The following is a 27,519-nucleotide window of genomic DNA, read 5'->3' as shown; positions in this document are numbered from 1 at the left end:
AGGACCCTCATGCTCTGGGAAGTGACTTCTGTTCTGAAGTCTGCGCTGTGGCCCTGGATGAGCGCCTTCCTTTATGAGCCTGAGCGCTGAGAGCGGTGGGGACACCTGCTCTGCTGCCCCTTTCCCATGAGCCCGTCCTCAGGTGGCTCCCAGGACCTCCCTCCCCGCTGACACCTGTGTGCGAGGCGATGGAAGAGCTTCCCAGATTTCCTTGGCTGGTGGGCCTGGCTGTGAGGCAGGAGGCTGGGCTCTGGATCCACCTCCGCCAGCAGCTGGGCCTCGGGGTAATCACCGGGCGAACGAGGGAGGTTGGGCTGCTGACCTCCCCCTGTCCAGCTGCGATTCTGTGAGCCTTGGGCTCGAGCGGACGGCAGAGAGACGAGGGGTGCTGCGCTCTGCCGAGAGGGGCTACACCTGCAGGTGTGGGGGGGTCGCCACTTTCCAGGGAAGCTTTCCCGGCTGAGAGCTGCTGGCCTGGTGCTGCCCGGTGCGGCCTGGTGCTGCCCAGTGCTGCCCGGGGCAGCCCGGTGCTGCCTGCTGCTGCCTGATATGGCCTGGTGCTGCCAGGTGCTGCCCGGTGCGGCCTGGTGCTGCCAGGTGCTGCCCGGTGCGGCCTGGTGCTGCCCAGTGTGGCCGGTGCTGCCAGGTGCTGCCCAGTGCGGCCTGGTGCGGCCCGGTGCGGCCTGGTGCTGCCCGGTTTGGCCCGGTGAGGCCTGGTGCCGCCCGGTTTGGCCCGGTGAGGCCTGGTGTGGCCCGGTGTGGCCTGGTGCGGCCTGGTGTGGCCTGGTGTGGCCGGTGCGGCCCGGTGCGGCCCGGTGCGGCCTGGTGCTGGCTCACACAGAGCTCTCAGGGCCATCCTCCGTGCGTGACGGTGAAAGCGCCTGGCTGGCAGGGAATGTGAGTCTGTGCTGTGTCCACAGCGTTCATTCCACCAGGGAACGCTCCGGTTTCTCTAAGGCAGTTGGTCAGCCGAGTGCTGCCAGGCGTCGTTCCGTGGGGTCAGCCGCTCCAGCCTGCGTCCAAGCAGCTTCTCCCTGGTCAGTGGAAGAGGGTGTGTCCTGGAGGCTGGTGACCCCCGGGCTGATGGCCCACTTCCCCGTGTCACCTGATTGGCCAGAGGTCACATTGGACAGTCCTCCAGTCGGAGACCCCCAGCAGCTCAGCCAGACCCCTCCCCCCCACCCCCGTCCCCGCTGAGTAAGCCCACCCGAAGGAGCAGTCGCTTCCCAGATGCCAGGTTCTCCACCTCGGGCAGGGCACTGGCCACAGCTGGGTCCCGGATCCCACTGCCAAGGGCTCCCTCCAGTGGCCATTTTAACAATATATATTTTTATTAAGATTTCAGAGAGGAAGGGAGGGAGAGATAGACACCTCAATGATGAGAGAATCATGGATCAGCTGCCTCCTGCACGCTCCCCACTGGGGATCGACCCCGAAACCCCGCATGTGCCCTTGACCAGAATCAAACCCGGGGCCTTTCAGTCCGCAGGCCGACGCTCTACCCACTGGGCCACACCAGCCAGGGCGGAGTTGGGTTTTGGTGCGGCCCTCGGGGTGCCAGTGCTCACTCTGTTCTGCGTCTCCTCTGCCGGGGCTGCCGAGGCCCCTCAAACCCTAAACTCACCCCAGTTGGGGAAAGTCACCAGTGGGGAGGGAATCGCCCAGACTCAGGATCAGTCCACAGAAGGGCTCGCGGGCTGACGGAGGGCAGGGACTGGGCTGACGGGGGAGAAGCCGTGGCTTCTCTGACTGCCCGCTCCACCCCCTGATGCTTCCCTGGCAGCGGATGGTCAAGAACCTGGAGAAGGAGCTGGTGCTGCTCAAGCAGGAGCTGGCCATCCACGACAGCCTGGTAAGGGGCCAGGGGCCTGGGGGCCGGCCTGGGTGCACGGCGGCCAGATGGGCAGAGGCCACGTTGTCAGGGAGACTCGGGGAACACAGACTGGGGGGGCTAGGGATGCCTGGCGGGCAGGGGGTCGGAGGCCCAGGGAGCAGAGGCAGGCAGGCGGCAGGAGGACGAGGGCCGAGGGCCAGCAGGTTGGGGTACGTGGCAGACATGATGGGTCAAGGTCAGGGATGTGGGGCAGGCTGGGGTGTGGGGGGGCAGCACAGAGCCAGGAGTGCAGGGGCCTGCCTGGGTGACGCTCAGGTCCAGAGGGGCCCGGAGGCTGAGGCCGCACCGCCCTCCCATGCCCTCCTCCTAGAACCCGCCCGCAGAGCCCCTCCCCTCGCTGGCTCGGCTGTCCCTTGCTGACCAGAGCCCCTGGCCTGGGCCAGGCCCCCTCCTCCAGGCCCGATGGAGAGAGGGTGGGGCTGGCTTGGTGGCCAGGAGGGGCCCAGGCTCCCGTGCTGGTTCTCAGGATGCCCCCTGCCGCCCCGTGGGCTCAGCGCCGCGAGCTGATGTTCTGCCTCCTCCTCCAAGGCCAACCGCTCGCATGTGAACTACGACCCCATGGACGAGGTCCAGATCGCGGAAATCAACTCCCAGGTGCGGCGGTACCTGGACGGGGCGCTGGACGAGATCGATGTACGGAGCCTCTCCTCCGGACCCACCCGTGTCCGACCCCAGTGTCCGCTGTGCTGGCCCTGGGACCTCCCCTGAGAGGGTGCAGTGGGCGTGGGGGGACCCCGATCTCAGAGTCCCTTCAGCCACCGAGGCCTCAGCTTCCAGGTTCAGGGTGACCAGGCTGTGGGTGCCCCGCCCAGGGGCCAGCGGCCTGAACGTCTAGCGCACAGGACGCAAGCCATGCCTGGACCAAGCGGGCCTGCAGCCAGGCAGCCCGGTCGCACCCGAGCCACGCGTCTCCTTGCTGCGTGACCTCGGTACCCGGGTCCCCTCGCCTCGTTAGCGGGGAAGGGGCCTGAGCCGGGCTCCTCAGTGCTGCTGCGGAGGTGGAACAGGCCGGGCAAGGATGATGGCCACGCTGGCTGTCCGCAGGCAGACCCAGGCGGGTGGGCCCTCGGGGATGCACCGTTCCCTCAGCGCAGGCGGCCAGCTCCTCATAGGAGCTGCCTGCAGACCCGCCTCCCCGGCCAGGGCAGCCCCAGACCGACCCGGTCAAGGGCACTGCTTGTGGGTCAGGGTCCAGAGGGAGGCGGCCTCCTCCAGCCACAGGCGTGGGCGTGTCTGCACCCACAGGAAGGCACAGAATGGGGCCTCGAGGAAGCGGGGGAGCTGAGGACAGCACGCTTCATAGAACGACTTTCCTGAGTATTTTCAAACTAGAGCCGTTCCGGTTTTATGGAGATTCACTTAGAAACGGGTGTCTGTAGCTCAGAAAGCACTCGGTTTGGAAAGGAGTGACCAGGTGCCCCTGTCCTCCGCGGGCTGTGCTGCCTCCGTGCTGAGAGGCCGTTTGCAGACGTCCTGCTCTCGAGGCAGATGGTCCCCGGTCAGCCCCGGTCCTGGCTTCTCCACTGACAGACCCAGCCTGGGCCCCGGTGCCAAGGCCTAACCTGCCTCGTTCTCTTCTCTCCAGATAATCAACCTCAGACAGATCCAGGAGGTGTTCAACCAGTTCCGGGTGGTTCTGACGTAAGGGGCCCCCCTGCCCACCGACTCCTTCATGGGGGGAGGGTGACTCCGCCTCCAAGCACACCCCCGGCCTCTCCTGGGCGAGTGCATCCTCTGCGGGTGGGGGCTTGGCCGTGGGTGCACCCTGGGGACCCAGGCACAGGTGAGCTGCTCCTGTCAGGTCTGGTCGACGGTGAGGGCCGGCTCCTTCCCGCGGGGCCACACCCGAACCTCTGCCTGCAGGACGCACCGCTCTTTCTCACTCTCCCCAGCCAACAGGAGCAGGAGGTGGAAGCCGCTTTGCGCCGCAAGTACACCCTCATAGACAAGAACGACTTTGCAGCCATTTCTGCTGTCCAGAAGGTACGCACAGCTGCCTCTTGCTGGCAGCACTCGCGTCAGGTTTCTCTCTCCCAAGACCTTTCCAGAGGCAGCAGGTGTCCTGCCTGGAAGCCCGTGTAGGGTGGGAACAGGTGGGGTCACGCAGGGTGAGTGTGGGGTGACCGAGGCAAGGCCAGCCCCGTGTGGCTCGCAGGGGCCTCCAAAACGGGAGACAAAGCGAATGGTGAACAAGACAGTTCCTGCCACTGTGCTGGGAAAGGCTGGGAAAGGCCCGAGGATCCCAGGGCCTGGAGCCAAACGCCAGCGGGGGGAGGTGGGGAGGAGACAGGCTCGCTGGGGACGGCCGGAAGCTGGCAGCCGCCGCCGCCTGCTGTGGGCTACACGTGCCCACCCGAGCCTTCAGCCCACGCACAGCTGTGTCCCCCAAAGGCCGGAACAAACCCTGAGCCTGACCTTTGCCCCCGCGCTGGCCTCTGTCCAGGCAGGGCTTATGGATGCTGACGGCCACCTGGTGGGTGAGTCTGACGGACAAGGCTTTGGACTTGGGGTTGCCTCTTACTCTAGCAAACCTGGGAAGAAAACCAAGTCCAGGAGGACACTGAAGGAGCAGCTCAGGTGAGTGACTGCCCTGCTGGCCTGCCGCTCAGCACCTGGCCCTCCTGGGCTGGCGACAGGGAGGACGCTACCTGTCTCCCCCTTCCTCTGGTCTCGCTTCTCTGTGGCCACAGTGCGTGTCCCTGCTGCCAATACTAGCAACATCTATGGGCCCAGGGGGCTGTCCCCTCACCGCACAGCAGCCCCACGAGCTGGGAGCTAGTGCGTCCATTTCACAGATGAGGAAACTGAGGCCCAGGGAGGGGAAGTCCCTGCCAAGGTCACACCTCCGCTGAGCCCAGCAGCGTTCAGGCAGAAGCTGGGCTGGCATTTGCCCTCCGCTACTTCCTGTCAAACCCACCTCCCAACAGAGTCCTCTGTGACCAGCTGCCTGGCACTCACACCACCCAACACCCCAGTCACCACTCAGGCCAGACTCCTCTGTGGGTGCAAGGTGGGGGGGTCAGGGTTCCCTCACTCAGCCCCGCGTGTGCTGCGGAGAGGCAGGCAGCAGCACAGGTTCTGGAGGGGGTGGCTGCACCCCTCACTCCTCACTCCCCGCCTCTCTCATCCCCGGGGCCTCTCCCCTTGTGTCAGCCTGAGCCTCTCTGGGCCTCGCCTTCCCGTCTCTGAAACGGGAACAACAAGCCCTGCGGGTTAGAGCGTCGTCCTGATACGCTAAGGTTGCAGGTTCGATCCCCGGTCAGGGCACAGCCAAGAATCAGCCAATGAATGTGTGAATGAGTGGGAAACACATCGATGGGCTTTTTTCTTTTCTTTTCTTCTCTCCCTCCCTCTCCCTCTCTCCCTCTCTCCCTCCCTCTCTCTCTCCCTCTCTCCCCCACTCTCTCAAATCAATAAATAAAATTGTTTTAAGAACAAAGTGGAATAGTAATAATGACAGCATCGCTGTCGTTGGAGTTGCTGTGAGGATGAGTGAGTGAATGCCGCCCCTTGTTGCTGGTACGATCACTCGATCACTCTCCAAAGGATGTGGCCCAACACTGACTGCAGAGTCGCCCCCCCAGCCCCACCCCGTTCTGCAATCGTAATCTAATCGGTGCAGTCGCAGGTAGACGAGGCTTCCTCCCCTCCCCCAAAGCCGATGTTGCACGAAAATGAAGAGGAGGAACCAGCAGGGGCATCTCCTGTCAGCACAGGCCCTGCTCACATGGGCCTCTCTGGGCGGGAGACCCGGCAGCCATGTCCTGGCTGGGTGGGCACCGGTGTGGGCGGAGAGCAGGTCCTGGGCTGGTCCACAAGCAGCCCGCCTGGTGGAGGCTCTGCGGGTCCTTCCCAGAGAGGCCTCGGGACTCGGGGTGGCCCTGAGAGCTGTGGCCCACCCCCCAGGGCCCGGGGCCTCCTGCCCAGACTGCTCCAGGGCGGGTTCCTTTCTCTCCCCATCTGCATGGCTCAGGGTCATACTCTGTCCTTGCCCCTGGGCATAGGACCAAGGTGGGAGCTGGGCGGGATGGGGCTCCACGTGCGAGGGCGGAGAAAGGGCACTCCGTCAGCGTGGGGGACGCCCCCCTCCCCAGGCCTGAGCCCTGGGGCTCCACCCTCTCCTTCCAGCTCCCCGGCAAAAAAGGAAGGTGGCAGCAGCCCTGTGAGCGGCAAGGATATGGATGTCTCCACCTCCAAGACCCAGCTGACCCCACTCTCCAAGGAGGGGGACGTCAAGGACATGATTCTGCGGGACCGGGAGACCTCCAACATCGAGACCCTCCCCTCGGACTCCCCCAAGGAGGAGCCACGCCCACCCAGGTGACCGTCTAACGCAGCTCCAGCCCTGATCCCCCCAAGCCAGGGTGTGATCCTCAGCATGTGGAGTCCCTGCAGAGAAGACGGGGTGACAGGCAGGCCCCGTTGCACAGCCCAGAAGGAGGCCACCCGGGATCACCTGCGAGGGTCCAAGCACAGGCTTATGAGACCCTCCGAGTAGCCACTATTTTGGGATTGAATTTACATATTTTTGGAATAAGTAATGACTCAGAAAGCAACAACTTTTCCAGGTGGTAGACCCCTTCCTCCAGCCACACGGTTCCTCTCCTCGTGAGCGAGGGAGTGAGTTCTCAGGAACCTGCCCTGAGGAAATGACCAGAGATCTGGACAGAGGTCTATGCAGAAGGCGGCCATGGCGCCAACTGGAAAAGCAAAACCAAACACCTAACAGCTGACACCAGGGGATTATCGTCTCCTCCCTGGGGGTGTGCGAGGATGTGCATGAACACACACACACACACACACACACACCCCAGCGTGACCACGTCCAGACACTCAGAGGAGATGGAAGAACTATGCCGGTCACACCCTGACTCACGGCTCACCTGTGACTGTGCCCAGTTCTTGGTGTGCTGTCTTTCTCTCCTTCCCTCTGTCCCTCCCGGCACGGGAGATGCAGACAAGTCCCTTCCCCCCGGCACTAAATCTCACCTCTCCTTAACTGGAGTTCTCAGAGAGTTTTTTATAGCGGGAAAGAATGCTTCTGAGAAAAAAAAAAGATGTAAAATTATTCATGCCGCATGACCTCCAGCGTTTAAAAATCCCTCAAAGCAATCCCTGAAGGAGGTTCAGCAGAGCGAGGTTTGCTTTGGTTTCTGTTGGTTCCGCGTCCCCTTGCTCCCCTCGTGCTGTGCCGCGGTCACCCGCCCTTGTGTGCGAGTAACACAGAGGAGGGATTGGTCCCCCCCCCCCCCCCCCAGGGGAGGGCGGGGGGCGGTGCCCAGGAAGCTGGGCCTTCCTGCTGCCAAGGCCCCAGGGGAGACAGGTGAAGGACCTGGTGGCTCCAAGATAGCTGACCCCCTCCCCCTCCATCTTCAGGCCCAGCACCCCACCCTCCAAGCCGGTGGCCTTTGAGGACTTTAAGAACGAGCGAGGCAGTGAGATCAACCGCATCTTCAAAGAAAACAAGTCCATCTTGAACGAGCGGAGGAAAAGGGCCAGTGAGACCACACAGCGCATCAACGCCATCAAGAGGGAGATGGACGTCACCAAGGAGGGACTGAGTGCCCAGAGGTCCCTGCGGGAGAAGCAGGGTAAGGAGGTGGGAAGGTGGCCGGGGCTGTGGGGTCGGAGTCACGCTGTTCCGAGTGGGACCGCCTCGGGAGCCGGAGGACGGGGTGGGAGGGCCCCCTGGGGCCGTGGGGTGCGGCCTCCGCTCTGGGTCAGCCCTGGGGAGCCAGAGTCCCTCTGGTCAGCCAGCCTCTGCCTGTGGCCCCTCCTTGCTGCATCTCACGCCAACTCTAGGCCTCATCTACATGCATCTGCTGCTCATGGACATAGAGGCTTCCCAGGTGGAGGGGGGCTGGTGACCCCGTCAGGTCCCTGGGTCTGATGGCGGTGGGGTGCTGGCTAAGAGGAAATCGAGGAGCAATGGGAAGGGGCCGAGCAGAGGGCCAAGGATTCACTGTCACGGAGACGTTCCTCAGGCACACCCTCGCCGTACTGGCTCGGCAAGGACCCGTCTCCTAAGGCAGGTAGTGAGGGGCCATCAGGCTCAGAGAGCAGGCCCCCCACGTAGGCACCCTGACCTGGCGCCCTGGTCCCAACGGGAGACACTGCCCACACCTGCCCCCGGCCGCCAGGTGAGCGGCTGACAGACCATGTTATTTTGCCTTAACCCATCGATCCTCAAGGAACTGACGGAGCTTCAGGTCCGTCCGGAGAGGCTGCCTGGAGCAGATGCTAAGAGCACAGCTGGCTCCTCTCCCGGAGCCTCTGCAGCCACTCGATAGGGTGCAGGCGTCCCATCGTCTCTGACAAGGAGGTGGCTGATGAATCTCCGGTCACCAGGAGACCATCTGGAACGCGGGCTCCCACACCCGCGAGGGCAGCGAGTGGAGGCGCGGGCTGTGGTTGCAGGCCCCGCACCTGCGGCCACCGGCCGCCCGCCAAGCGCAGGAGGCAGCGTAGCGAGGCCAGGGCGAGCCTATGGGACATTAGCGGGACTGGCGCCTGAGGCCCCTCAACTTCGTCTGCTGAGGAGTCAGGCCCGGATTCTGTGCGGGAACGGCACCCACACCCCCGAGGCAGCGGCTGCCCATCCAGCTGAGCCTAAGGGTTTCAGCGATGAGTCCCACAATCAATGTCATGTTTGTTGTTTTTTTTAAACCAAAAACCAAAAAACGGTAAACATGCATATATTGAGATGCTACTGAGTATTTTTCAAAACATTTTTCCCATATGTTTTATTGATTTTTTTACAGAGAGGAAGGGAGAGAGATAGAGAGTTAGAAACATTGATGAGAAACATCGACCAGCCGCCTCCTGCACACCCCCCACTGGGGATGTGCCCGCAACCAAGGTACATGCCCTTGCCCGGAATCGAACCTGGGACCCTTCAGTCCGCAGGCCGACGATCATTCCACTGAGCCAAACCGGTCAGGGCCTGAGTATTTTTGATTGATGGGGTTTAAGATCACGATGTGTGGCACATGGGTCATTCCTACCCCTTCCCTGCGACCCTCGCTTGTCCTGGAAATGCCAAGTGGGCCTGCTCTGAGCTCCCTCTCCCCGTGGGACGTGTCCTGGCAGCGGGCCTCCCAGTGCCCGGCCTTCCCTGGTCTCCCGTCCTGTGCTTGGCCAGCTCTCCCCTCTCTCTGGACCACCTGCCTCCTCACTCAGCACAGGTGGCACCTCACCCTGACCTCCTCCCTCCTCTACAGGTGAGTATGAGAAGAAGGGGCTGATTATCATCGATGAAGAGGAGTTCCTGCTGATCCTGAAGCTCAAAGACCTCAAGAAGCAGTACCGTGCGGAGTACCAGGACCTGCGTGACCTGAGGGCTGAGATCCAGTACTGCCAGCACCTGGTGGACCAGTGTCGCCACCGCCTGCTCACAGGTGTGCGGTCTGGGAAGGGTGGCGGCCGTCGGGGTTCCGGGACCCGCAGACCTGGGTTCTAGAAGCAGCTTCTAAGCTTCCGTCTGGCCCAGCTGGTGTGACTCAGTGGTTGAGCAGGGACCCATGAACCAGGAGGTCACGGTTGGATTCCCAGTCAGAGCACATGCCTGGGTTGTGGGCTCGATCCCCAGTAGGGAGCGTGCAGGAGGCAGCTGATCCATGATTCTCTCTCATCACTGATGTTTCTGTCTCTCTCTCCCTTCCTCTCTGAAATCAATAACATATATATATTTAAAAATAAATACAAGCAAGCCATGGATCTTAGAAAAGAGAAGCTTCTCTCTGGCAAAGGCAGGGGTAGGGCAGGGCCTTCAGATGTTTGTTTATAGGATTTGGGGGCAGGAGACAGAGATGGGCGAGGGAGACGGTGGAGCAGGAAGTGGCAGGGTGAACCTCTGATGAGCACACAGCCTTTGCCTGCAGCCTCAGGGGCGCCCCCTCAGTGCTGGCCCCCTCCTCCTCGCAGAATTTGAAATCTGGTACAATGAGTCCTTCTTCATCCCCGAGGACATGCAGGCGGCCCTGAAGCCGGGCAGCAGCATCCGGCCGGGCATGGTGCCTCTCAGCAGGATTGTGTCTCTGGTGAGTGGCCCCCGTCGGGGGTGGGTGAGGGCAGTGGGCAGTGGGCAGTGCCTCTGGTGCTTTGCCCTTTTCTCCCCACAAACGTGGCACGTGTGGGCCGCTCCCACGGCTGCCCAGGCAGGTGGGAAGCCACAGGTCTCTACCCAGTGACCGAGGGTGGGCACACAGACGATACCACTTGCTGCCGCCACCCTTTCGGGTGGCTCGTCCTGCCCAGGGGGCAGTTACAGGGCATCTGTGGTGACGCTGGCAGACAGGGCCTGAGTGTGTGAGCTGCCGCAGGGGGGGATTTGCCAGCCCAGCCAGGGGCTGCCCTCTTGCCCACCACGGGCCCTGGCAGGGCGCGTCCTGCCCCTGCCAGGCTGGAGGACGACCTTGAGCTGGGCCCCCAGGGAGAAGACGACCAGGACAAGTTCAGCCAGCTGCAGCAGGACGTGCTGCCCGAGGGCCCGGAGTCCATCTCCTTCTACAACGCCAAGGTCAAGAGAGAACAGAAGGTAACTCGGCTCATGGCTCCGGGGGACGGGGCCTCGGGACCCCGTCACTAGCACCCCCCACCCAGGATCACACTCCCCACTGCAGAGGCCGGGAGGAGCGTCCAGCTCGGGGAGCCAGTCACCCAGAGGCAGCGGTATCTCCCCGGCTCGAGTCCCGGGGCTGCCCAGTGAAGTCCCACAGGCTGTGGCCAGGCCTGGACACGGCTGTGAGCAGTGACCATCCTTGAATCACCCCTCTGCCCGGTGCATCCGTGCTGGATGCGCTCCCCACGCTCCCTACCCGTTCGTCACCGAGTGGCCATCTCCACCATCAGATGGTCGTGGTGCTGCAGTGCGGGGGCCTGTCCCCTCTTACGTGGTGATGGCCCCCGAGAGTAAGAGGAGCCTCTGAGTCCAGGACGCACGTTAGTGTGTGTGCATGTGTGTGTACATGCATGTATGTGTGTGTGCGTGTGTGTGCGTATGCGTGTGTATGTGTGCGCGCGTACGTCCTCGCTGGCAGGAGGAATGACGGGGATTGCAGGTGGTGCCTTCTGAGCCCTAACCAATCCCTCCTTCCCTTCTCCGCGTCCAGCACAGCTACTTGAAATCCACGCTGGGCCTCCCGAAGGCACAGAGGAAGTAGGGGCTCCTCGCAGCGCCCTGCCTGCTCCAGAGGAGCTGCCCACCACCCCCCGGCCCGGCCAGTCTGCTCCAGGCTGGCCCAGCCCAGAGGACACGCAGCGGCCGGCCTGCCAGGAGGGACATCCCCCAGAGGGGGCTCATCTTCACAGGACGCTTCTGGTTTCAATTCACTGTCTCCTATGCAGGGACCAGATAAACAGCTTATCGTCTGGAGCATGTGCTTATTTCATGTTGGGAGGCTGTCTTGCCTGTACAGGTGGGGTCAGAGCGGAGTCTTCAGTGAGAACAAGAGCGAGGAGCTGAGCCAGGCTCCCTGGCAGCCTCTCCTTTCCTGCAGGGACACCCGGGGGGTGCGGTGGCCGAAGGCCCTGCTCTCAGCCCCCTCCAAGCAGGGCACCCTCTCTGCAGCCGAGCCACGAAGGCAGAGGCCCTCCCCCCTCAGCAACCAGAGAGGACGGGCAGGTAGAAATGGCTGCAAGGAACGTTCCATCTCAAAATAACAAGAGCCTGAGCGAGAGCAGCCCTGCCATGAAGTCAGCAGCAGAGCCCCGCGGGGAGGCTGGTGGGGAGGCTGCGGAACCTGCACCAGAGGATGGCTGAGCTGGAGGCAGCTGTCCCACCCAAGACCCCAGGATTCTGTTGGAGCCATCGAGGAAGGCTCCACCCTGGAAGAGGAGAGCGAGAGTTCCCACCGGCCTGGAGAAATAGCCAGGAAACTCCCCAGGGATGAGGGGCACGGATCCTGTGAGAATTTGTAACCACACACAGGTTTGGGATTCAGATTTACACTGTGCGGTCCAGGAACCACCAGGCCGAGGAATTAGTATAAAAGTTAGCCCAAGGCTGAAACAGCTAATAGGACAAGAAAAAGCTGCCATATGGGCCCTTTTCCCAGCAATACAGCATCCCCACTGCTGGGGTCCTGCCCCAGCAGGTCCAGGGGTCCCCAAAGGTGTGGACGGAGACAGCCTTCAGTTGATCAGCAGCCTAGCCAGGATCTCTAGCCAGGAACTCCAGCCAAGTTCTGGTCAGGATCTCCAGCGAAGTTCTGGTTTGGAACTCCAGCGGAAGTTCTGGCCAAGTTCTAGTGTTTATTGTCTTGTTACATCTGTATTTATACCAGTTGATTTTAATCCTATCAATTTCTATTGCAAAGGTTAGGGCGTTTCTTATCTCCATTCCAGAGAGTAAAGATTATGTAGCTTAAGCGTGATGGTTTGTAGTGAAAGTGATTAACTACCCACCTGGCACTTAGTTAAGGGGTTGTATCCCCTCCCTAACCTCAGGGAAAAATCCCCACCTGGGGAAACAACCTTTCTCGGAGAGGTGACCTTGATTAAAACACATGGCGCTAAGGAGAGCAAACATATTAAGAACAATATGCTATATATGCCAGGTCCCTTGAAACATATGCTGTGCAGATGTTTCTTTCCTGCAGTGACTGTGTCAAGCAGCAAGGATGGACCAGCTTCCGGCACCCCACAAGCCCTAGTAAACATGAGCTCCCAAGAGTAAAGGCGCGCACACACGCAGGCACACATATATGTTCATGTGCGCACACGTGTACAGAAACAACCTCGCATGGAGGCATAATGTCAGCAGGATCAGACTTAGAAGAACTTCAGATAACAAGTTACGGGTGCCCCGGCCAGTGTGGCCCAGTTGGTTGAACGTTGTTCCGTGCATCAAGGGATCACCGGTTTGATTTCCAGTCGTGGCACATGCCTGGTTGTGGGCTTCATCCCCAGTGGGGGCACGTAGGAGGCAGCTGACCCTTGTTTCTCTCTCCCTCTCCCTCCCTCTCCAACGGTCAAGGTAGGACAGAGAGCTCCGGGCGGCGCTCCTTGTCTCATCTTTACTCTGAAGGGCTGACTGCTCTGTTGCTGTGTCCTCTGCCCCTGCCTGGAGGCTCCAATCCACTTGCCCGTCGCCCGAGGAGCCCAGAAACTCTCATCTGAACTTGACCGTCTGCGGCAACAGGACACGGGGGAGCACAGGTGCAGGCGAGACTTCCTTACATCAGGACCGTGTCACACTGCGTGGGACCTGCCTTCCTTTCCCCTGTGGACGCAGTGTCACTCCTGGGCGCCGTGGAATGAAGTGATGGACGCCAGTGTACACCAGGGTCTCAGCCAGCTGGGGCTGCGTGACAGTGACGGTAACTCTGATAAAGGTGTCAGTGTGCCCGACATTATATGATAGATGGGGAGCTGACAGACATACTGACACACGCCCAACCAAGGTGGATTCTGGATGTGAAAAGGCAGCATTCAGACTGGCATTACCTTTCTCCAGCCCATCCTGACTGATGGCTTCTTAACACATTCCGTACCGCTCAGGAGTTTTCTCGTGTTTCGCGCGCCATCTGTTAAGGAACGCTCACGAGTGTTCTCGTTTTTCACGCCCGTGGAAAAAGGAGCAGATCTAGATACTTATATAAATTTTGTTTGGTCCCTCTTCATAGAGGAAAATGTTTTACGCAGGACCATACGTTAAAAAAGTACTAGGAACTTTAATTGTTTTTGTAAATAAAAAATGTAATTATGAAAAACAACACCTAAAGTGCATTATGATGATTTAAATAACGTGCAGTTTGCCCAGAAACGTGCGGTCCCTGGCGTATGTCTTAGAGATTTCTATGCGGTACGAAAGGTGTTAAGACCAATCTCAGATTTGACAGAAGTAGCTGCTAAAAAGATACCCAGTGCCACCCGGGCAGTGTCACTGGAGGTCAAGTGTCTTTTTTTTTTGGTGTAGCAAAGATGGAGATTTACTGAAGAACAAGTAGACTCCCACGTAGGGAGGGGGAAAGGGTCCCACTCTGGGGGTCAAGGGTCTTGGTTAGGAAAGTACTTGCCCTTCATGTTGGGGCTGGAGGCAGTGTTTTTAGTGGACAAACGCCCAGGGGAGTGGGACTGGCGTCACAGGAGGTTCTGAAAACTGTCACGTAAGGGGTAATCGGAAAGTAGGGACATTCCATCTGAGAAGATCCGAACGGCACATTTTCTGTCATTTTGGGAGGAAAACAGGACAGGAGTTGTCTGCCCTGGAATGGATGGCCTTGCTGCAAACGGGGCTCCCGACCCTGGCGGAGGAGAGCATTGCCTGGGCAGCCCGGCCCTGGCCCCGGCCCCGGCCCCGGCGAGAGAAACCCGGAGGAAGGTCACGGAGGCCTCCGGCTCCTCCCAAATCGTAATCCCTGGCTCCATAACCACTTGTGGAGAAGCTGTCTAACACATCAGTTGAAAATTACATCCTATACACAGATTTTCACACTGTTTTCTCCATCAAATATGAAATTGCCTTTATTAATAAAAATATCACTTACTTTAGAAAGAATATTTTTATTAAGAAAAGCAACCTGTCTATGAGCAAATGACGTTTCTACCAGCTTCGATTCCCAACAACAGGGAGAGGCACCCATTTGCAGAAATGTATCCCCAAAGGCCACCAGGAAAAAGGGGGGTCTCGCATGAGGGAAGGGCTCCCCTCAAGAACCAGCCGAGATTTGTGATTCAGTAACTACTAGTAAATGGCTTGTTGGAAACGGATTTCGAACCCTGTTACAGGCCCCTGGATGGAGAATCTGCTCTGCCCGGAAAAAAGCCGTCAAAGGCATTTGGAAGGTGAAGTTGAGCGTGCGGAGTAGACGACACTGTTCTTAGGTTTGGGGATGGCGGCCAGGCTGGAAGGAACCCCTGCTGTAGGGCTGTGCCCTGCCTCTGCCTGTGGAAGGGGAGGGGCCGAAGGAGGGACCCTGAGGCTCCCAGAGACTGAGAGCAGAGCGAACATGCCTGTGTGTGTGGCCGGTGACGTGAACGAGGAACATAGGATGGGAGAGCTCCATACGAGGCCACGTGCCACCATGCAGTCTGTGACCTGGGTGCCCTCACCGCTCTGAGGCTCAGTCTCTCATCTGTGCAATGGGGGCAGCAGCTGCTGTTGCCTCGCCCACTGTGAACTGCTGACGATCACGTCTATGAAAACGGCCGTTTCCAAGGCCTCCTGCAAACACCTGACCATCCCGGTTCCTCAGGAAGTCATACGAGGCAAGCATCTCCTCTTTGGGTTAAAGCCACAGAAACGAGAGTTTTGACAGCGAGTCAAGCATTAAGAAGTTCCCGTGCTTCTATTTCTTTACATCTTCTCACCTAAATTAGTTACCATCGGTTTAATATTCGCAAAGATGCACGATCAGCTCCCGTTACAGCGTGTGGCTCCCTCCAGTGCGACTGAACAGCTCCCGGAGCAGAAGATGGAAAAGCCCCTTGGTGGCCGGCAGCCCCGGGATCCGGGGCCTGTGATTCTAGGTCAGTTCTCCCTGCACCTCCCACTACACACAGCAGGCCAAGAACTCAAGGGCAAAGGGGACAGATTATTACCCCGAACCTTATAGGATCAGGCTCTGAATAAATTGAAAAAAGAAAGAAAAATCACGTGTTATGTACAAGCAAAAAAATTCAATAAAGAAAAAGGGGGGGGGGGGGGTGCGTGTTTGAGTTCTGACACAGCTGTTCCCGTCCTGGCGGAACATTGGTCACCTGGGTGCTTCTATGCGGTTCCGGTGCCGAGGGCACGTCCTGGGCCAATTACATCAGAGCCTCGATCCGGGGAACAGTATTCCCTGAAGCCCCAAGTGAGTCTAGTGAGCAGAGTGAGTTGTGGTAGAAAAAAACCTGGACATTTGTTTTTCGTCTTTGGTATGTTTTTGTTTACCTGATTAATATGGTGATAAATTGTTGATTAACCTTAATTAGCAAGGATTTAATACCACATACTATCCTGGCAATAAGCAAAGAAGCTTCTCTACCGATTAACTTTCCATTCACAAACTTCCATGGTTTTTAATACCCTTTCTAATAAAGAGGGAATATGCTAATTACCCTCACACCATCGCAAAGATGGTGGTGCCCACAGCCAATAAGAGGGAATATGCTAATTGACTGCCCCGCCCTCAAAGATGGCAGTGCCCAGTCCTCTCAGGCCCCCCCACCCCCCGGGGGCACCTGTCTCCGGAGTCCCCCAGCCCCAGCCCCCCAGGGCCACCCAAGGCTTGTGCTGCCGGCAGTGGCAGTAGCAGAGGTGTGATGGGGTGTTGCCTCCCGCCCCTGAGGGCTCCCGGACTGTGAGAGGGGCAGGCCGGGCTGAGGGACCCGCCTCCAGTGCGTGAATTTTCATGCCCCGGGCCTCTCGTGTGTGTGTGTGTGTGTGTGTGTGTGTGTGTGTGTGTATTTTATTGATTTCAGAGAGAAAGGGAGAGGGAGAGAAAGAAACATCAATAATGAGAGAGAATCATTGATCGGCTGCCTCCTGCATGCTGCCCCCTACTGGGGACCGAGCCCACAACCCGGGCTTGTGCCCTAACCTGGGACCCTTCAGTCCGCAGGCCAACGCTCTATCCACTGAGCCAAACCAGCCAGGACTCCATGGTTTCTGATTATAAAAATCTGAACACCCAAGGGTAACACCTGTGTACTTGTTGTTTTACACGCTCCCCAGTCAGAACTGGGAGACACAGCAACGGGCGCTCAGTAAACATGTAAATAAATGGGTGTGGTGCATGGATGGCGGGTGGTTGGATGGGAATGGATCAGGGATTCTCCACTTGGGCACTGACGACATTTTAAGTCGGATAATTCTTTGCTGTGGGGCTGTCCTGTGTTGTAGGCTGTTGAGCAGCCTTTGTGGCCTTTATCCACTAGGTGACAGTAGCATCAACCACTTATGACAGCAGAAGATGTCTCCAGGCATTTCCCATTATTCCCTGGGGGCAAAATGGCCCCTGGTTAAAAACCACAGGGGTAGATTAATGAATGGGAAGGTGACTGGATTGGTGGATGGATGGATTGATGGGTGGATGTTTGGATAGAAGGATGAATGGATGGTGGAGTGGATGGGTAAGTGGTGAATGGATGGATAGATGGGTAGTTAGATGGGGTAGATTAATGTGAATAGATGGGTGGACAGATGGATGGAAGGACTGATGAGAGGCTGGTGGACAAAGTGATAGGTGGATCGATGGATGGACAGAATTATCAGGCCTCATAAATCTAACTGAATGTCTTTGTTCCTAAGGTTTTACTTTGAGGACATTCTTTGCTCCTTGTCTATACAAGAGCATAGCACAGAGAGTGAATACTTGACACACAGATTGGAAGGACAGTTGGAAGGACACAGAAGGGCTAAATTTGAAATTTCAGACATTGACATCATTCTTTAAGGTAAAACTGAATTCTAAAGTCTGATGCAGGAAAAAGTAAAATAGTAAATAACTGACACAAAATAAAACTTGTTGCTGACTGAAAATTGACAAAAGAATCAAATCTTCATCATGACAGTAAGATGGAAAAATGTAACCTGAGGAAATTGGCTTTAATAGGTAAAGACAGACCACAAAATAAAACTCACATTGACAAAAGCTATAAGCAAATACATTTGGTACAAAGATTTTTCAAAGATTCAAGTGTTTTCTAAACAATATGTACTACTAAAAATAAACTTAATAAAATATTTTTGTTCTTTTTAAAAATTATTATTTTTCTAAATATATTTAAAATGAAAAAACGATTAACTTTAGTGGTAATGTGTAGAAAAATTATGGATTAAATAGGCCTAAAGGAGCATGTTTTCATTAAAAAAATTTTTTTAAATGCATTTTTTATTGATTTCAGAGAGGAAGGGAGGGGGAGAGATAGAAACATCAATGAGAGAGAATCATTGATTGGCTGCCTCCTACATGCCCCACACCGGGGATCGAGCCTGCAACTGGGGCATGTGCCCTGACCGAGAATCAAACCAGTAACTTTTTGGTTCATGGGTTGATGCTCAACCACTGAGCTACACCAGCTGGGCTTTAGTAACTTTCATTTATTTTTTAAAAAATATTTTTATTGATTTCAGAGAGGAAGGGAGAGGGAGAGAGACAGAAACATCAATGATGAGTCCTCACTGATTTGGCTCAATGGATAGAGCATGAGCCTACAGACTGAAGGGTCCTGGGTTCAATTCCAGTCAAGGGTAAATGTCTGGGTTGTGGGCTTGATCCCCAGTGAGGGATGTGCAAGAGGCAGCTGATCACTGGTTCTCTCTCATCATTGATGTTTCTCTCTCTCTTTCCCTCCCCCTTCCTCTCTGAAATCAATAAAAATATATTTAAAAAAACACATCAATGATGAGACAGAATCATTGATTTGCTGCCTCCTGCACGCCCCCTACTGCGGATCGAGCCCACAACCTGGGCATGTGCCCTTGACTGGAATAGAACCCAGGACCCTTCAGTCTGCAGGCCAATTCTCTATCCACTGAGCCAAACCAACTAGGGCTCATTTAGTTTTTAGTTTGTCTGATGTTGCAGCTCTACCAGCTTTCTACTGTTATATTTGCATGACATCTCTTCCCATCCTTTTACACCTTTTTGTTTTCTTGGTTTAAGAATGTATCAAGCCCAGCTGTTGTGGCTCAGTGGTTGAGCATTGACCCATGCATGAACCAAGAGGTCACTGGTTCGATTCCAGGTCAGGGCACATGCCTGGGTCGTGGGCTTGATCCCCAGTAGGGAGCGTGCAGGAAGCAGCCAATTGATGATGTTTCTCTCTTATAGATGTTTCTATTTCTCTATCACGCTCCCTTCCTCTCTCTCCAAAAATCAATAGAAACATTAAAAAAAGATGCAGACATCAGTCTACATTAAAGAAAAAAGAATGTATCAAAAGTAACAACCTTAATCAATCAAAAAAAAGTAGTTTATGGTTGGATTTTATTTTGTTCATTACATTTTAAAAAAATTGGACCGTTTATTCCATTTACATTTACTATAATTACTGAAATATTTGCATTTCTTTTTTGTATTTTTTGTGCTTCTATTTGTTTCTTTTTTTCTATCTTTATATCTTTCTTTTTAAAAATTATCTTTCTCCCACTACTAATTTGGAAATTATATACTGTTTTAGTAGTTACCTGAGATATTTTTAACTTGTACACATGAAAGACTAAAGCTTAAAGTTAATCAATATTTCCACCCTCTTCCCAAATAATACAAGGGCCTGGGAGAACCAACTGCAGCCATCACTCTGCCCATCCTACTTTCAAATGACCTTGTGGTCCAGGATATCAGTTCTATATTGCTTTACTTTATTAACTACATAAATTATGTATTATTACTTCTTATGGTAAATATGTTTTAGTTTTGACCACTTCTTTACCTTTGTTATTAAGAGTATAGGAAACCTATACTCGTCTGCTTTTTTCTCATTCACCTCAGGTTAGCTCTTATCAACTCATACTTGCATTGTTTCAGCCACTGCCACCTAAGATTAAAATAGCCTTTTACTATCTGTCTAATATCAAGTGGCTCCCAATGGCCTGTGTGGCAAATAAGGCCTCAGGTCCCAAGCCTGAAAGACAACCCGTACTCACTGAGAGGCATTGTACAGGCATGTTCGCTGCAGTTCCATCATCACAACACCCTCTGTGCAGGGATAATAACTCTGTTAGCTACGGATGAGGCCCTGGAAGCATGAAAAGTGATCATGCCCAGCATCCCATGGCGAGGACGCGCCGAAGCCGGCACCCAGTGGAGCCCCTCACCGCTGTGCCGTGGAAGGGCCAGCATTTACTGAAGCTTTCAGGCTTTGCAAATATTATCCCACTGAATCCTATCAACAGTGAGAGGACCTGAACACATTAAGTCTCACCTTACAAATGAGAAAAGGCCAGAGAACTGAGGCTCCACTTGCGTCTGCAGAAAAGTGGCCTTGGGAGACCGGAGCCTCTGGTGGCTGGACCTGGATGATGCCAACATCAGGCCAGCGAGACGCACGCACTCCAGCACGAACGGACGCTGAGCGCAGGGTGTCCTCTAGGCCACATCTCCCCAGCTGACACCGTTTCCGGCAGGCGCTGGAACAGAATACAATGGGCGGGTGACTCGGGAAAAGAGATTTATTTCTCGGCTTCTGGAGGCTGCAGGTCCGACCCCAGGTGCCAGCAGGGCCTGTGTCTCACCTGTTCTCACGGGGCAGACCCAAGGGCTCAGTGGGGTTTCTCCTGTAAACGCCCTAATCTGGGTCACCCCGACCCTCTCTCAAGGCCTAGTCCCCGCCCCGGGCTGGCTCCGTGGTCCCTCCACCTGGGACCTGGGACCCGGGACCCGGGAGCACCCTCCCCCCCTCCGCCTGGTCCCGGGTCAGGGCACAAGCCGGGGGTGCGGCTGGGTCCCCAGTGCGGGGCGAGCAGGGGGCAGCCAATCCATGAGGATCCACGATTCTCTCTCATCATTGACGTTTCTCTCTCTCCCTTCCTCTTTGAAATCAATAAAAATATATTTAAAAAAAACAACCCTCATCCCCTTCCAAGGCCCCACCTCCGACCACCAGCCCACCTCCTCCTCCTTGTCTGCTGGTAAAACCCGCCTCCACATTTCAGCGGAAAGAAGAAAACCCACCCGAAAGTCCACCCCACGAACCCCAGTTCCCACGGCCACGGACTCCCCCCCCCGAGCCCGGGGTTCGCGGCCTACCCGCGCCGGGGCCCTCGGAGCAGAAAAGTGAGCAACTGCTTTCATTTCCTAAGGATGTGTCCCCTGAGGCCTCCGAACCCCGAGACCGGAGCTGCGGGCTGCAGATTTGGGGTGCGGGCAGGGGGCACCCGTCCGGGGCAGGAAGAAGGGGGAGGGGCGGGGGCTGGAGGAAGGGGATGGGGGCTGAGGGGCGGGGTGGGGGCAGGAGGGAGGGGGTGGGGCAGGAGGGAGGGGCGGGGGGCAAGAGGCGGGGTGGGGGCAGGAAGAAGGCGGAGGGCGGGGCCGAGGCGGGGTCAGGGGGCGCCCGGGGGTCGGCGTGGGGTGCACCCCCGGTTGGCGCCGGCACTGTCCTCGCCGGGGCCGAGATGCAGCGGCGGGGAGCGGCCGCGGGGCGGAGAACCGACGGTGAGGCGCGCGGGGGGCGCGGCGGGCATCACCTCGGGCCGGGAGGCCTCGGCGCCGCGGGCTCGGGTGCCTGGGGCTCCGGGAGGGGCAGGTCTTGGCGGTGCGGGGCCCGCGCTGGTGCCCCGGCGGGTTCGGGCCGTTCTCCCGGCGCCGTCGGCTGGGCCCGCCTCGCAGGGCCCGGCGCTGTGGTTCCGGAAGCCGCCGGGTCCGGCCCGGCCCGGCCCGGCCCGGCGCTGTGGTCCCGGAAGCCCCCGGGTCCGGCCCGGCCCGGCCTGGCGCTGTGGTCCCGGAAGCCGCCGGGTCCGGCCGGCGCTGTGGTCCCGGAAGCCGCCGGGTCCGGCCGGCGCTGTGGTCCCGGAAGCCGCCGGGTCCGGCCCGGCCCGGCCCGGCCCGGCGCTGTGGTCCCGGAAGCCGCCGGGTCCGGCCCGGCCCGGCGCTGTGGTCCCGGAAGCCGCCGGGTCCGGCCCGGCCCGGCGCTGTGGTCCCGGAAGCCGCCCGGGCCCGGCCGGCGCTGTGGTCCCGGAAGCCGCCGGGTCCGTCCCGGCCCGGTGCTGTGGTCCCGGAAGCCGCCCGGGCCCGGCCGGCGCTGTGGTCCCGGAAACCGCCGGGTCCGGCCGGCGCTGTGGTCCCGGAAGCCGCCGGGTCCGTCCCGGCCCGGCGCTGTGGTCCCGGAAGCCGCCCGGGCCCGGCCGGCGCTGTGGTCCCGGAAGCGCGCTTGCGCCGCGGGTCCGGGCTGCAGCCGGGCGGTGCGTCCCCTTTAAGGGGCCGGGCCTGCGGAGGGCGGGCGGCGGCGGCGCCGAGGGGAGCGGGCGCGGGCGGAGGGCCTGAGGGAGGAGGAGGGAGCGAGCAGCGCCTCGGCCGCCCCTGCCGCCGCCGCGGTCGGACCCGCGGCCTCCGCCCTCCCCCTCGCGTCGCCGGCCGGGGAGGGGGCGCCGTCGCCGCCGCTGGGGAAGCCGCCGCCGCCGCGGCCGCCTGCGAAGATGGGCGATTTCTACGACCCCGAGCACCCGACCCCCGAGTAAGTACCAGCTCCCGCCGCCCGCGCCGCCGCCTCCGCCCGAGCCCGGCCGGCGCGCGGAGTAACGGGCCGGCGGGGACGCGCGCGGGCGGCGTGGGGACAGGCCCGCGCCGCCGCCTCGCCCGGGCCGGGCCGCCACGGGCCGGCGGTTGGGCCGGGCCGGTGGGGGAGGGGCGGCCCCGGCCGCCGCCGTCGCGTCCGCACCGACCGGCCGGCCGCTCCCCTGGCGCCCCTGGCTCCCCGCCGGCCGCGCTGCAGGCCCGGGGGCCGAGGCGGGGCGGCTGCCGGCTCCCGGCGCGGCGAGAGGGCCCCGGCGCGGGTAGGCCGCGAATCCCCGGGCTCGGGTGGCAGCCCGCCCCGCTCCCGGCCTCCTGGCCCCGGCGGCTGGGACCGGAAGGGCCTGGCGCGCGTCGCTGGGCTCGGGGCCGCGGAGGGGCCCGCGCGGCGCGCCCGGGTGGGGTCTTTCCGCCGGGACCGGGCCCGGCCTCGGTGCGCGCCCGGCCCGCGTCGGCTCCTCGGCGCTCGGGTCTCCTTCATGGTGGCGAGGCCTCCGCCGCCCGACGGCGCGGTGACACCAGGGCCGCTTTTCCGCCCGAAAGTGAAAGCCCGCGGAGGGGCCCCCGGGGTCGCCCCGGCTCCCGGCCCTGCGCTCTCGGAGGGACCCCGGAACCTCGCCCTGAAGGGGTGACTTTCGCTCCCCGAGACTCGCGTGGGAGCCGGGGCCGTGCGTGCGGCCGGTGTGTGTTGTCTGCAGCGCGGGGCGGCCCTGCGCGGGGGCCCGGCCGTGTCTGCCCCCCGGGAGCGCCGTGCACCTCGGGGCGCCCCCGCAGCCTGGACTCGCTGCCCGCGGAGACTATTGTTTTGCAAAGCGGTGCTTCTGCAGCTGCTCGCTGGTGCCGGGAAGCCAGGCCGGCCCCGCGAAGGGGTTCCCCACGAAACTGTTACTTTTAGGCCAGAAGGGTACCCGCAGGCCCCTCTTTGGACACTTTTTACCTTAGTTCTCCCCTGGCTCTCTTTCCCCTTCCTTTTCCCTTTGCAGCCCTTTCCCAGGTCTCTTCCCCTTGGTCCAGAGCTGCCTGGATCTTAACAGTCGTCAGTTTCCAGGCCGACACCGAGGGACCGGTTCTGTTGGGGGTGCTGGTGGGCAGCTCCGCACAAAGAGGAAGGGCTGTCCGCCTCGCTGCAGCGGGACCGGCTCTTTATGTGCAATCCGCGCCGACAACGTGGCTTCTCTCCTCGCCTAGGGTGTTGCTTGTAGCTTAACAGAATCCTAACTAGATTGTTGTGATTCGCTGCACCGTCATTGGCGGCATTACAAAGCTCCTGGCACTGGCTTTTGGTTTGGGGCTTGGGAAGCCTAAAAGAACAGAAATCGTCGTGACCCAGGAAAGCTCCCTTGGCTCACCTGTGCGGTGCTCACCTGTGCGGTGCTCACCTGTGCGTGCAGGCTGGCGGGGCAGGCCTGGGACGGTGCGCGCCTGCTTCCAGCTCCTTCCCAGGCTAATTATGAAAAACATGATTCTTCATACCCTGTGGAAAAGTAGACCCAAGTGCATCTTGATAGACATGAGTGGAGAGGAATCGAGACTTTTTGTTGTTTCACGTAAGGTCTTAGAGTTTTTCACTGCTTTTCTGTTGCCACTGCTTTGGATTGCTAACAGGGACTAAGGAAACGTGTTGCGCACGGACCTGCCTGGGCTGTATAAAGGGTTATAGTGTTTTCTGTTATGAGGACTGAGGGATCTCGATGGGCATCCTGAACATCACCCGTTTTACAGATGCAGTGAGGTGACAGTAAGCCTGTGAGGTGGTGGGTATCAGACGAGAGAGGAACAGCATGGTGAAGGGGTAAAGAATAGGCCTTCTAGTCAGACTTGGGTTCTGCGCTAGTTGAACCTTGGACAAGTGGCTTCATCTCTCCGAGTCGGATTTCTCATCTTTGAAGTAGGTGTGTGATGGCAGCACCTCAGGGCTTTGGGGGGACCGAGGAGAATCACGTGTGGAAAGCGCTCGGCACAGAGTGTGGCCTGTGCATGGCTTCTGGCCGGGGCGTGGGGAAGAACGGGAGTGAGGAGTTTACGTCCAGCCTGATGAGATGAGGCGGTGACAGGCTGGGGGAAGGAGTGACCACGGGCTCCTTTTAGACGTTTGTTTGAAATGGTTCTTAGATACATGAAGAAATTGAGGCACGAAACACGTAAAATCAGTTTGAAGTAACAGTTGGAACCTGATGTTCTGTATTTGTCTTGTGCTCGCTCTTGAATCAGGCACAGCTGTCAGACCTGGCCTTTCCCGTGGCGGAAGGTTCTGTGTCAGGTGAAAGTGGCTGTGAGCACCTGCGGATCTGCTTCCGGTGGCTGCTGCTGGGCAGGCCCAGGTGTTGAGGACACTGCACCTTAGAGCTGGTCAGGCCCCAAGGGACTCTTCTAGAGACAGGCAAGTCCTTTGCAGCGGTAGAGATGCTCTCCTTCGAGCAGAACATGTCTATTCTGTGCCAAACACAGGTGTACTATGGGCGTACAAAACAAACTTTTGCCCCTGCGGACAGCTGCTAGTGAGGGATGGCAAACAGAAAATAATATAGAATGTTCAAAGGTAAATGCTTTGAAAAATGCAGCAAGGGGGATCCAGAATTTCTGGGGAAGATGTTGTAGTTTAAAATGAGGTGACCGGGTGAGCCTTAAAGGGGCGGGAGGTGGTCATGTTACTACCTGGTGGGGAAGCGCTCCAAGTAGAGGGAAGAAGGAGCTCACAGCACCGAGGCGAAGCCTTTGGTGAGTCCTGCCAGTGTGGCTAGGATGGAACCAACAGAAAGAGGCAGAGTGGGTTGGGTTGGGTTGGGGGGTGCACATTGCACAGGTCTCCGTGGAGCTGCTACAAGGACTCGTCCCCGAGCTTTCACAGGTGTGAGCAGAAGGCTCTCAGTGTGCAGGGGAACGATAGTGGAAGCAGGGAGGCTAGTAACGAGGAGGGAGATGCTGGTGGTGACTGGTACCAAGGTGGTCACAGGAGACGGTGAGACATGGTTGAATTCTGCATATATTTTGAAGATTAAACCAATATGACTTGTTGCTAGGTCAGATGTGGCATGTGAGAGAGGAACCAAGATGGTTCCAAGGTGTTTGGTCTGAGCAGTTAGATTGAGTTGCTGTCAACCATGATGAGGATGACGCACGAAGGCAAGTTTGGGGAATAGACCAGTCGTCCAGTTTTAGACGTGATGAGTTTGAGGTGCCTGTTAGACGCTCGTGTTGGTGTCCAAGTCTGGAGTTGAGGGGAGAGGTCTGGTCTAGAGGCGACTTGCGGAGTCATCACTTAGGTGGTATTCAAAACCACTGGACTGGACAGGGTCATCAAGGGGTCCCGTGTGGGAAGAGGGCCCAGGTTGAGTCCTTTTAAACTGCAGTGTTGAGAGGATTGTTGTAGTGTGCAGTGTTAGGGGTCTTAATGTGGATATTTTTAAAATAATGTAAACTTAGGGGGAAATTACCTCTTCACTAATACCTAACAAGAAGTTGGCATTTCTTTTAATTACTAATGTAAACAGCACACTACAGTACTATTAACAGTACCTGTGTGTCTGCTAGTACAGATCACAGATTTCTTTATAATATACAAGTAACATTGAAAGGAAATTGATTAGAAGGTGGCCCTCGCTCGGGGCTGGGATGGGGAGAAGGGCCAGGCATGCCCTGGAGCCAACCTCCTGCAGTCCCTCCCCCGCAGCTGCAGTGAGCAGGGTCCCTCCAGCAGGTGGGGTCCCTAGGCCTGGCCTGCGGGGATCAGCCGAAACCGGCTCTCTGACAACCCCCCACCCCACCCCCAGAGGCCCCGGAGTGGGAGAGGGCACTGCAAAGTTGCTGTCGTGCAGGGTGTGGAACCCGAACGCACGTGTGCAGTAAACCAGGTTCAGGGCAGTAGTGCCCCAGCAACAACATGACCCACGGCCAAAGGTGGAATCGCACGGCGAGGTGCCTCAAGGATTCGGGCTCCCTCCTCTCTGGTTTCGGGGTTCGTCACCCGAGAACCGCCGCTGCCAAGTCACTGCAGCTCGGCAACTCCTGTGTTGAGCATCTGTCCCCTGGTGGTCAGTGCATGTCATAGTGACCGGTCGGACACTTAGCATATTAGCCTTTTTTATATGTAGGTTGTGTTTATTGTAGATACCTCAAAATGTGATTTATGTTCATCATTACATTAAAATTACAGTGGATATGAGATCCACCACTAGATTAAGAAGCATATTACTATACTATTATAACACATTTGAGGAGTTTTTTTGGTCCCCAATGTAACTGGTCTCTTGTAATTATATGTATTTTATTTTACACATTTTTAAAAATATTAAGCTGAGAAGGCATCCACAGGCTTCATCAGGCTGCCAAAATGGCCTGTGGCACAAAAAAGTTAAACCTCTGGGCTCTGGAGCCAATAACTGCTGGTTTAGAACCTTACCTTTTTTACTTAACAGCAGTATTCACCAGGATAGGTTTTGTTATGACTCTGCCTTGGTGTCCTTATTTGTAAAGTGGGGATCATAATAGCATTTTCTGCAAAGGTTTTTATGAGAATTTAAGAGTTAGAATGAATATTGGATGGAAAGATGCAGCTAGGAAGAATAGTACTTTACAAGGCACCCTCATTTGAAAAGCATGGTGAATTTGGCAAAACTAAAGTTTATTAAGTGGAAAAATATTTCAGTATTTTTAAATAAGATATAAAGCTGTGAGGATAAATTCTCACAGTTCTCATAATTCCCCTTGGCTACATTGGGGATAGAGATGCCATAGAAAGTTTAACTAGGAGAAAGTCTCATAATGTAATCACCAGATTCCACATATGGTCTAGACCAGTGGTTCTCAACCTTCCTAATGCCGCGACCCTTTAATTTAGTTCCTCATGTTGTGGTGACCCCCAACCATAAAATTATTTTCGTTGCTACTTCATAACTGTAATGTTGCTACTGTTATGAGTCATAATGTAAATATCTGATATGCAGGATGTTTTTAGGCGACCCCCAAAGGGGCCGAGAACCACAGGTTGAGAACCGCTGGTCTAGACATTGAGTAGCTTTGTATACAGTACATGAATAAAATCGTTGGTTATTTTATAAGAGAGAAATATCTTTGTAGTATTGAGGTATGCCTCTACAGGCCAGGGTTCCCTTTTTGGGCTACTGAGGTACATGGGAGGCCAAAATATTACTTGGAGGGTTTTCTGGTGAAGTATAGGAAGACTCGTGAACTCCCCTGTACTTAGGATGAAGTACGTCCCTCCAGCATTCACGTCCTTTTCTGTTTTGCGCTGGCCTTTTCTGGATTTCAGGCGGACGATTCTCCTATGGATACATTATTTCTTTAGCAGGGTATGAAGCAACTGTTGATACAGTTGTGTTTTCCTAAGAAATGTTCCAATGGTTAAGACACTTTGTACATACAGATTATCAATCATACTTTCCTAATTTCCTTAGTGGAACGTTGGTATTCCCAAATCTTTTCTGCTACCTTTTACTATCGTGACTAGAT

At 57.3% G+C, this 27,519-nt stretch overlaps 2 protein-coding genes across 4 annotated transcripts in view; both read left to right on the top strand.

The window, feature by feature from the left end:
* Positions 1–15,527, top strand: part of KIF9 (kinesin family member 9) — a 38,503-nt gene extending 22,976 nt beyond the window's left edge. For 2 of the 3 annotated variants that reach the window (XM_070391132.1, XM_070391131.1), the window contains exons 11-21: positions 1,784–1,852; positions 2,423–2,527; positions 3,480–3,535; positions 3,787–3,877; positions 4,338–4,471; positions 6,023–6,214; positions 7,271–7,485; positions 9,115–9,291; positions 9,818–9,933; positions 10,326–10,430; positions 11,005–15,527. In XM_070391132.1, the coding sequence (XP_070247233.1) occupies positions 1,784–1,852; positions 2,423–2,527; positions 3,480–3,535; positions 3,787–3,877; positions 4,338–4,471; positions 6,023–6,214; positions 7,271–7,485; positions 9,115–9,291; positions 9,818–9,933; positions 10,326–10,430; positions 11,005–11,055 (1,311 nt within the window). In that variant the 3' untranslated portion in view covers positions 11,056–15,527. The remainder of the gene's footprint in view (positions 1–1,783; positions 1,853–2,422; positions 2,528–3,479; positions 3,536–3,786; positions 3,878–4,337; positions 4,472–6,022; positions 6,215–7,270; positions 7,486–9,114; positions 9,292–9,817; positions 9,934–10,325; positions 10,431–11,004) is intronic. The other variant, XM_070391133.1, reaches the window with a different exon arrangement.
* Positions 15,528–21,884: 6,357 nt separating this feature from the next.
* SETD2 (SET domain containing 2, histone lysine methyltransferase) overlaps positions 21,885–27,519 on the top strand; it is a 79,271-nt gene continuing 73,636 nt past the window's right edge. Inside the window, exon 1 of the mRNA XM_070391130.1 lies at positions 21,885–21,994. Within this exon, the coding sequence (XP_070247231.1) occupies positions 21,957–21,994 (38 nt within the window). The 5' untranslated portion in view covers positions 21,885–21,956. The remainder of the gene's footprint in view (positions 21,995–27,519) is intronic.

This window comes from Myotis yumanensis, unplaced genomic scaffold, assembly GCF_028538775.1.
Source record: "Myotis yumanensis isolate MYYU_CA2020_CCGP unplaced genomic scaffold, mMyoYum1.0.hap1 SCAF_14, whole genome shotgun sequence".
Taxonomy (NCBI): Eukaryota; Metazoa; Chordata; class Mammalia; order Chiroptera; family Vespertilionidae; genus Myotis; species Myotis yumanensis.
The sequence above is the reverse complement of the archived record's forward strand: the minus strand, read 5'-3'. Positions and strand labels throughout refer to the sequence as shown.